Genomic DNA, 10,021 nt, shown 5'->3' on the forward strand with positions numbered 1-10,021 from the left:
ATGGGTGGGAGGATGGGTGGGAGGATGGGTGGGAGGATGGGTGGGAGGATGGGTGGGAGGATGGGTGGGAGGATGGGTGGGAGGATGGGTGGGAGGATGGGTGGAAGGGGGCATTATCAGTGATGAATCTCTTCTTGAAGTGCAAAATAATAAAAAGCCCAGTAGCACCTTTAAGACTAACCAATTTTATTGTAGCATAAGCTTTTGAGAAACACAGCATGCATCTGACGAAGAGAGCTGTGTTTCTCAAAAGCTTATGCTACAATAAAGTTTGTTGGTATTAAAGGTGCTACTGGGCTTTTTATTTTTTTGCAGCAGCAGACTAACATGGCTAACTCCTCTGGTTCTTGAAGTGCAAATTTCTTGCTCTATCAGTCCATCTGTAATCCAGATACTGATTAACATTGTGTTTGATACAAACATTGTGTTTGTTTATTTGCTACTTTTTGTATCCTTGGAAAACAAATAATTCTGAGTAAATTTCTTATAACAAAAATATTTACACATTTACATTAGTGTGATCCTTAGCAAATTCAAATAGAGTACAATGTGAATGCATGGGGGCAGTTCTGTATCCGCTGGCCTCATGTCCAGAGACTCCATACAGTGATCAGAACTTCTGCCTCAGGACACACAGTTGTATACCCCCAATATTTAGAGGCTCTACACTTGGAATCTGTATTCTCCATTTTTGCAGGTATGGATTGTACATTCAGAGAGTCCACAGTGTGGTGTATACACAAAGGCCTTTTCACAAATGAACATTTAGGATGGAACCAGGAGATGCCCCCCAATGTATTTATTTGCACCCTGTTTGACCATCTGCATAGGCCTTCTGTGCCCAGATCCATTCAGATATTTTTCTGCTGCTATATAGCTAATAATCTTGGGTAACAATTTCAGCCTTAAAGGTACCACAATTTTATTTGTACTGTCTTTCTTACCAGAGACCTGTGTGGTCCAATCAGCACTAGAGAGAGATCTGAATTACTGTTAGCTTTTATATTTTCAGACATAGAATAGCCATTATTTGAGTCTGTGTCCCAGCAGTGTTTGGTATAAACTGAAATCTGTTTCATATCTATCAAAGAGTCTAACTTAATTAAGTCTACATAATAACACCATCTGTATTCCATTTTAAAATTTAACAGCATATATGGTTGTGCTTTTTCACCATGACCTGAAATATATCAAAAAACCCCACTTCCTTTTAAAAACTGAACTTTTAGTCTGAAGAAGAGCTCTGGGGAACTCATTTATTTGCTACTTTTCAACGTTTTAATTGCTCTGAATAGGTTTTGTGCTACTGTCACTTTCTGATCCCACCCCCCCATGGACCAGTGCAGCTACTTGCAGTTTTAATCCAAATGTTGTTTTGCATCTGACACAGATGAAGCAAATGTTGTTGGCATTTTTGTCTAGTACAGGGTCTTATGTTTCTCTCCTTTGAATGACTTTAAATTCTCTTATCACCAGCTCTTAAGTGGATTATTCTCCTCTCAAGCGATGGCCCTCATTTGATCCCATCATCCTGCTATTGGCAATACCCACAGGACAGCCTATTAAACCAAACTTTGGATCCAGTAGTAGCGGCTCAAAAATGGATACCAATCTGGAGACTACAGCCCACTGTACGGGGGGGGGATCTCTCTCTGCTGTGTTTCAGGATCAGCTCTAGTAGGAGATCCTTGGTCAGCAAGTTCATACTCATTTGGAGGCAGTGCTGCTGAGAGGGGAGGACTAAAGGGACAACATTCCAGGGGTTCCTATCCTCCTGGAGGTTCATGGAGCTCTGCAGATCATGTAATCTGCTGTCTTATTTATTTACTCCATTCATACCCAAGCTTTCTAACCAAATGGAAACCCAAAGAGGTTTACACTGTTCTCCTCTCCTGCATTCTATCCTCATAACATCCCTGTGAGGTTAGGCTGAGAGTGTGTGACTGGCCCGAGGTCATCCAGCAAGCTTCCAGGCATGCAAGAATGAATGCGTTTACTCCCCTAATTTTCAGGGATTTCTGCAGCTGTCAGTCACATGACAGAACAGACTAAGCATGCTATAGAGTATTTTCTTTTGCTCGTCCGTTTGTTTTCTATTTGCTTTTCTGGCAAAGTTAGGATCAGTGTTCCCTCTAAGCTGAGTTAGTGTGAGCTAGCTCACAGTTCTTTAGCCTCCGGCTCACACATTTTTGTCTTAGCTCAGGAAGGACGGCTCCAGAGCAAACTAATTTATGCAGCAGCCAAATCGCTCGCTCACCACTTTAATGCCAGGAGCTCACAAAGTAGAATGTTTGCTCACAGCTTAGAGGGAACATTGGTTAGGATGTCAGAAAAAATCATACAGTTGTTTAGCCTTAGAGACTTCTTAGTATCACTAGGTTAATTTACAATCGGTTAATGAAAAAGGGAGTGTGAATGGACATTGCAAAGGCCGGGAGTGTTACATTTCAGTCTTAGAGGTCCAGTGATTCTCATGACATGCAAATGTTATGTAAAGCAGTTTATTTATTTATTACATTTTAATGTTGCCCTTTCTCGAAGGAGCTTAGGATATTGTTCATGGATCCCTCCCACTTTTTTATGCATACATGGTCCTCTTTCCCACTTTGTCTTGACAAGCTCTGTATGTAGAAAGGGAGTGAATGGCCCAGGATCACCCACTGGATTTCATAGCAGAGTGTTGATTTGACTCTAGGTCTTCCCAGTCCTAGTCCAATACTGTTACTGCTGTCTCCAGCAAAGGAATGAACACCCAAGTTGTGTCCCGGAGGCTGGTGGATCAGCTGAAAGTATGAGGGTGCTTGCAAAGAGCATATTCATTTTGTGCTTCCAGTTTACACTAGGATTTTCTTTGCTTCACGTATGAATTTGTTCACAGTCACAGTTCCTAGATGGCTCTCAGAATTAATTCCAGTTTTTCTTTCCAGTTTGGGCATACCTTTTGGAGGAGACCTGTCTTCCCAGAGTCATCCCTCAGATTGTCCAGTACTTAAGTGTCAGAGAGACCTTTGTGCTCCTGTAGTATATTCAGTCTCTTTGATGCATTAGCCATGAAGAACAAGATGGTTGTTTGCTGGTGGGGTCAGCCATTTCAGAAAACATGGGGAACTGTTTTGTGGAATTTAACTGGATAATCTAGTTGAAATTGAGATGCTCCACTGAGTATTTAGATGTTGTAAAGGCAAGTTCTTTTCTTGCCCTGGAATCTTGGCTCAGATCTGGATGGTACATCTACAGTGAATCTTTTGCACCTCTGGGACCAAACCTGTGGCCTACAGATTTAGTACCACTATAACTCCATTCCTTTACTCAGCACTATCATTTCTTCCAGCTTGAGATCTGGCTACACATCCAGTTCATGCCATCCTAGAAAGATAAAAGTGAGCAACAGCTATTACTGGGCCCTGAGCATTCCCATTTACCATTACCAGCTCTAAAACCATTATTTATTCCTTTTATTAGTCTTGTATCCTGCCGTCCCCGCAAGCAGGCTCAGGGCAGGTTCCATCAGGATCGCTACATTACATAATACAATTAAAAACAATTATAGACTCCTTTGAAATCTCTTTCTATGCATATATACCCCAAAATGTTTGTACCTGGACTCCTTCACCAGATATGGCTGAACAGGCTTGGATTTGCCACGGCCGGTCTCGATAGGTGTGCAGGCTCAGTCCTTCAGCAATGTCTGCGGCAAGCGATGCTGTTGCCAGATCCTGCTTGTTCGCAAAGACCAGCAAAGGGACACCAATGAGATTGCCTTCTTCCACTAATTCCGACAGCTCCTAGTAAACACACATACACACACACAATGCTCTTCAAGGTGATTCCCAGTCCAAGATACAATGGCATGTATCTTACCACTCTACTAAGTAAAGTTTGAACCTCTCCTCCAGTGCGTCCTCCAACTTAAGTGGTTCTTCCTTCAATGGAAAAGCCGTTAAAGTTGGAGACAGGCTCCTTAAGCTGAAGAACTTCCTGCAGCCTAAGGTAAGATACATGCCAGTGGCATTGGATAAAAGCAGTATAAATTAAAACAACCAATCAAACAACTAAAATACACATAAGGTGGTAAGAAAATCAACAGTAACAAAATGGATAGGCAACAAATGACAGAAATGTTCATGTTATTTATTCAAGATTGGTAGCTGTGTTTGTCTGTAGCAACAGAAAAGAGCAAGAGTCCAGTAGCACCTTAAAGACGAATAAAATTTGTGGCAGGGTATGAGCTTTCATGAGTCACTATCTGATATCTGAAGAAGCGAGCAGTGACTCACGAAAGCTCATACCCTGTCATGTTGTTAGTGTTAACATGCTCTGTGCCGGGCTACCTTTGAATATGCTTTTGGAATCTTCAGGCGGTCCAGAATGCAGCTGCTAGATTGCTGACAGGGTCACCCTTGTCTGCTCATATAGTATCAATGTTTCAGCACTTGCACTGGTTTCCAATCAGCTTCTGGTGCCAATCTAAAGTGCTGGTTTTGACCTATAAAGCCCTAAATGGTCTGGAACTGCCTTCCCTGTGTGACCCCCCTCACCTCCTTAGATCATCACAGGGGGACCTTCTACAGGTGCCTGGTCTGCTAATTGCCTGCCTGTCAACCACCAGGGCATGGGCATTTTCAGTGGCTGCCCCCTCTCTCTGGAACCAGCTCCCCGGGGCAGTTTGTGCCCTGAGGGACATTCCAGTATTCTGTAGGGCATGCAAGGCTGCTTTGTTTTGGGTGGCCTTTGGTTAGCATTACAACTGGGAGCTGGCCAGTTGTTTAAGTCCTTCTGATTGGCTTGTCAAGTTGATGTTTTGATTGGTTTTATGGTTTTATACTTGTTGTATTTATTTGTATTATGTTTATATTTTTTGTATTTTAAATGTTGTAAGCTCCACCAAGTCCCCTGTGGGGAGAGGGTGTGGGGCATAAAGTAAATAAATAAATAAGTGCTCACCAAAATTTCAACAGAATAAAACAATTTTATATTGATGCTGAAAATAAAAGAGAGTAGGTACCAAAAAGTGTCTCCAGGGAGGGTATTCAGGGTGCTACCACCATGAAGGCCCTATTCCAGGTTGCCTCTCACCCATCTTCCAAAGTCATAGGCACTTGGAACAGGCTTCAGATGATGACCTTTATGTAGAGGCACATTCATACTGAAGATGTTGCTCCTTCATGTACTCTGATCCAAGACTTTTTTAGAGTAAATAGGCCAATACATACTGGAAGCTAGTGCAGGCTCATTTGGCATCAATAAGGTATACTCAGTATGGCAGGTCCCATTTAAAAATATTCCAAACTAGTTGAAGTTTTTGAATACACTTCACTATACACCCCCACTATAATAATCAACCTCAATATTAGCAAAGGCCATAACTGTAATAAAGTCACCTGCTTCCAAGAGGGGAAACAGCTGCTCCACCAAGTGACGTTGATGGAGGGAATTCCATGCCATGAATGCTGCTCGGGCATCCATAGGGCAAGATCTAAAAGGGCCTCATAGTTTCACTACAAGAGCAGAGTAAAAGAAGTGTGGCATTAAAGCACCGACCAAGAACTCTGAAAACTTAGTTCCAGTATTAGATTATGTAACTCTAGATAATATTTTTACCCTCAATGTTTCCAGTTTATAACCCTGGTTGTGCAGTTCTGTACAGTTTAACTGATGGGGGGGAAGTCTGTAGAAAATCCTGCTGTAGGATGGAGTTATGAGACTGGATGAAGCAGCCTGCCTATCCTACCTGCCCAGTCTCTTCAAACCGTTTCTGGTCAGCGCTGTCAATAACATAGATCTGCAATCAGAAAAAAAGAGAGTCACCTACTGCCTACCATGACTGTTATTGGTCCCAGATCCTTTTCATCAACTCCTATCCATAAACAGCTAATACTACTGGAGGTTAATTCTTCTTATACAGGGCTCACTTAAGATGACTGCAAGACATTTTTGTTGCCTGAGAGAGAGAGAATCCAAGTAGAATAGTAGCAAAAACAAAGTAATAAAATTAACTGAATAACTATCATATAATGGTATTTCAGAGTCTGCAACATGAAGCACATTGGCTTAAATTGCCTTATTTGCTGGGGGTTAACTTTACCCTAGATTCCACTACTGTCTACCTCTTCATGTTCTACAGAGGCAGTTGGGGTAGGGGGATGGTCCCCATGCTCACCAATATGTCCGTGCTGACCAGATACTTCTTCCAGTAGGCCCGGATGGCCCGTTGTCCTCCTATGTCCCAAAGAGTGAGCTTGAAACCATGAGCGTGGACACTCTTGATATTGAACCCCTGTGAAGATGAAGTGGGAAAAGGTGGTACAGGAAAACATGACAGTTACTGAGTGTGTGGCCATTGCATAGCACAGGAGGGGGACCAAATGTCTAAGATACAAATTACATATTAAATATAAACAAGTATAATAATGGCTTGTTGGCCTGCTGCAGTTGGGAAAGCTACTTCTGGTGGAGGCATTCAGAAGTGAAGAAGGCCTTAGAGCAGCCTGTGCCAACTCCAGCTTGGGAAATTCCTGAACATGTGATGGTAGTGTCTGGAGGGACGGAGTTTGACCAGGAAGCTCAGCAGGGATGTGATGCCATAGAGACCACCCTCTGAAGCTGGCCTTTCTTCCAGGTGAATTGATCTCTGTAGTCTGGAGGCCAGGGTAATTCTGAGATAACTTCAGGCCCTGCCTTCCGGTTGGTAACCCTGCTGTCTCTTTGTTCCCAGTCATCCTCCTCAGAAATAAATTTTTTGGATCTAAATGGATCATCAGACAACTGTTGACATGTGCATCCGTATCGTGTGTAGTCTGGGCATTTGAACACTCAGGAAGAAACTATGCATTACAAGCGATGGTGCATGATATTTTTTTGGTGGCTGCTGCCAAGGTGGATTCAGGAGGGAACATGGCAGAGAAGGTGCCAGGGAATAGCATTGTGCTTGCGCGCACACAGAAACCCCCACTCCCACCACTTCTTCATTACAACATGTAGGGAGTTTGCATACAATGTGTGATTGGGCTCTAAAGATGCTTGAGAATTCAGATGAGAAATCTTTTAATAAAGTAAAAAGGTAAAGGTAAAGGTTCCCTTGCACGAAATCCAGTCGAATCCGACTCTAGGGTTGCGGTGCTCATCTCCATTTCAAAGCTGAAGAGCCAGCGCTGTCCGAAGACATTTCTGTGGTCATGTGGCCGGCATGACTAAACGCCAAGGCGCATGGAACACTGTTACCTTCCCACTGAAGCGGTACCTATTTATCTACTTGCAATTTCTTGCTTTCGAACTGCTAGGTTGGCAGGAGCTGGAACAAGAGACGGGAGCTCACTCCATCATGCGGCACACTCGGGTCTCGAACTGCTGAACTACCGACCTTCCACAGCCTGCAGTTCAACATCTTAACCACTTGAGCCACCGCAGCTCCTTTAATAAAGTATATTAATTTAAAAAGTAAATTCAGTCTTCCCCACTCTCCTGTCCCAGTGGCTGAGCTACAGGTCTATCACAACTAAAGCTAAGTGCCAGTATGTTATAGGAGAGGGGATTGATGGGCTGGGCACAAAATGGCTAGGGTATTACCGCTGGCATATCCTTAGAGGAGCGTCTCAGATCTACATGCTTGAGGTTGAAGTAGTCATAACAGCTGCAGCAAGGGTGTTGGTGAGGGTCCTACTTGCAAACCAGTTTCTCTAAGTCTCTATGTAATGAGTTACCCAACTGCTGAATGTCCCATCCCAACCCCTCAACACTGATCCTCTCTGCTGAGGGGCTTACCTGTGTGGGGGTGATGGTGTCCACCTCTTCCGACGCCAGGCACTTCAACAAAGTGGTCTTGCCAGCATTGTCCAGTCCCAGTAGAACAATCCTCAAGTCTCTCTCTTCAGAACCTTTAAGCTTTTGGATGACTGACAGAAGCCCCTGTGTTGTGAAAAGAGGTTTCGTAGACGGGGCCCTTTATTCATGTGGCCGAGAAAAAAGTGATAGGGCAAAGCATTCTATGGAAACACAATGGGGTGCTTCTGTGTTTGCTGCGGGGATGGGGGCCATACCAGAGTGGCTGCCAAGCTTGACTTTTAGAACCTTCCTCTGACCTGTCATTTGGTTCCTCAAGACTTCAGAGTTGATCCAGGGCCCTAGCAAAACATATGCAATTTTAGCCCTACTTTTGTGACTATGTTGTTCTGATCTCAGTATCGTTCCCTGCTCTTCTCACATAGGAACAATTCTACCAACCTGCTCCACTAGCCCCAGGGATCCTTTCTGTTCCTTATGATTGTCTGTTACAGAATACTCTGTAATGCCGACAGGTCTTGTCTCTGAAACCAGAGGGTAGGAATTACTTCTAGGGAGCTTGGCAGCAAGCACCAGTGGCTGACTAGCCACACTGTAAATAAGGTTCCTGAGCTATTTGCTGCTGGGTCGGAAGAATCGACTTACCTTCTGCACTTCACCCATGATCAGGCCCTCTACAGGCCCTCCTCTGCAGATCCAGACTTCGAAGAGGCTTCCTGTACTAGCTAGTGGCTAGGTTCCTGCTGTGTGACTGACATGCCTGGCTCCAGCTAGGGGAGGAAGAGGATTATGACTCCAGGATTAGCTTGTGTCTCTCCATTGACCTAGGGTACTTAGTAATACCCTATGTAAATCCCCATTGCCAGCTGTCACCTCAGCCTGACCAGACCTCCCTGCTGAATCTATAGGATAAGATGCCGTGTTGGCCGAGCCAGTGTTAAGCACCTACCTGGGAACAATAGAGATTTTACTTGGACAGCTGTAGTCGATGAGGATTTGAATATTTTCCCTTAAGCAGTTCGAATGAAAATAATCTCCATCCAGAAGATTTGACCAGGTTGGCCATGGTCCCTGCAAAAAAGGAAAGAGATAGGAGGGCCTGCTATAGAACAAAACAATCAGGTGGAATCTAGGTTCAGAAACTTATTCAGGAATTTCTGCCAGCACCACTCCCTCCTCTCCTGGATTTAGTTGATTTATTTATTATCCTTCCCTTCCTCCAAGGAGCTCAGGACAGCTTATTTGGTCTCCTTCTTTCTCCATTTCAAGTCTTGTCTTTGTCACTTGGAATGCTTGCAATTATTTTTTTATAAGGTTTCCTTACTTGGCAGGTGAGTTTTCATAGAGAAGATAATAACTTCCATTGTTTCCTTCTTGTAGAGTCCCTGTGTGTAGTGTAAAATCAAGGACTGGGGCAACCATCTAAATCCTCCAATTATCCTCCAATTAAAAATGTATGGCATCTGACTTTCTCCCCAAACACTTTGATGTGTGGACTGTTAGACTATCCGCCCTCTGTGTGCTGACTGTATTTCTGTTGCTTCAGTTTCTGCCTCTTAATTGTGACCATCACTTCCTTTCTACTGCTTGGATAAAGTAAGTAATTCACAACAGAGTTTCTAGCCCATCAGCGGAGCAGGATCTCTCTTTTGGTGTCTGTGTCATGGGAAGAAATACCTGTAAGGGTTCTGAGCAGAGCAGTGTTAGTTAAATCAGAGCTGCTTTGGGGGGGAGTGGGCAGAGAATGCACAGCCCCCCCTCTTCTGATCATGCCTCCCTTTGCATACATCAACCCACGTGCTTGTGCGTCATTCCCCCACCCCTTCACAAGCCCTCTCACTGCTCATGTTCACATATGCCCGCACCAGCTACATGCCTTTTCCTATGCTGGGCAGTGTGTAAAGCTGGGAGCATGGATGGTGGAATGCTTGCAAGCAAGCAGGTGGGGTTAGGCCATACAAATCTGCCACAATGGGACACAGCAGAAGTCCTGAGCCCTGGTAGCCATAGTTCCCTCTAAGCTGCACTAGGGAGTGCTGGTGCACAAAATTCTAACAGGCAGCTCAAGGGTTTTAGCATCAGCCCTCAAGACATTTTTCCCCTCCACTGGAAACAATGGAGAATGGGGGCACCTCCTTCTCAGAGTTGGACCCCCTGGTCCAATCTTTTTGAAACTTGGGGGGGGGTATTGAGGAGAGGGGCACCAGCAGCTATGCTGCAAATTTGGTGCCTCTACCTAAAA

The 10,021-nt window shown here is 44.2% G+C and overlaps 1 protein-coding gene across 1 annotated transcript; it reads right to left on the reverse strand.

Annotated features, from left to right (window-relative positions):
* Nucleotides 1–3,318: 3,318 nt before the first annotated feature.
* Nucleotides 3,319–8,442, reverse strand: LOC107111559 (ADP-ribosylation factor-like protein 3). The gene is made up of 6 exons (XM_015412537.1): nt 8,425–8,442; nt 7,762–7,905; nt 6,161–6,277; nt 5,732–5,782; nt 3,600–3,785; nt 3,319–3,366 (listed from the first exon to the last, which is right to left on the reverse strand). Exons 1-6 carry the CDS (start codon nt 8,440–8,442, stop codon nt 3,319–3,321), a joined length of 564 nt encoding a protein of 187 aa, XP_015268023.1.
* Between the last annotated feature and the right edge of the window lie 1,579 nt (nt 8,443–10,021).

The sequence above is a fragment of the Gekko japonicus genome, unplaced genomic scaffold (assembly GCF_001447785.1).
Source record: "Gekko japonicus isolate JY-2015 unplaced genomic scaffold, Gekko_japonicus_V1.1 scaffold100, whole genome shotgun sequence".
NCBI lineage: Eukaryota > Metazoa > Chordata > Lepidosauria > Squamata > Gekkonidae > Gekko > Gekko japonicus.

Excerpts from the sequence above, each read along its gene's own strand:
- LOC107111559 (XM_015412537.1), bottom strand. Across the intron at positions 5,783-6,160 it reads TGGTCAGCACGGACATATTG|ATCTATGTTATTGACAGCGC; the intron begins GTGAGCATGGGG and ends TTCTGATTGCAG. Across the intron at positions 3,367-3,599 it reads TATCTGGTGAAGGAGTCCAG|GATGGCATGAACTGGATGTG; the intron begins GTACAAACATTT and ends TTATCTTTCTAG.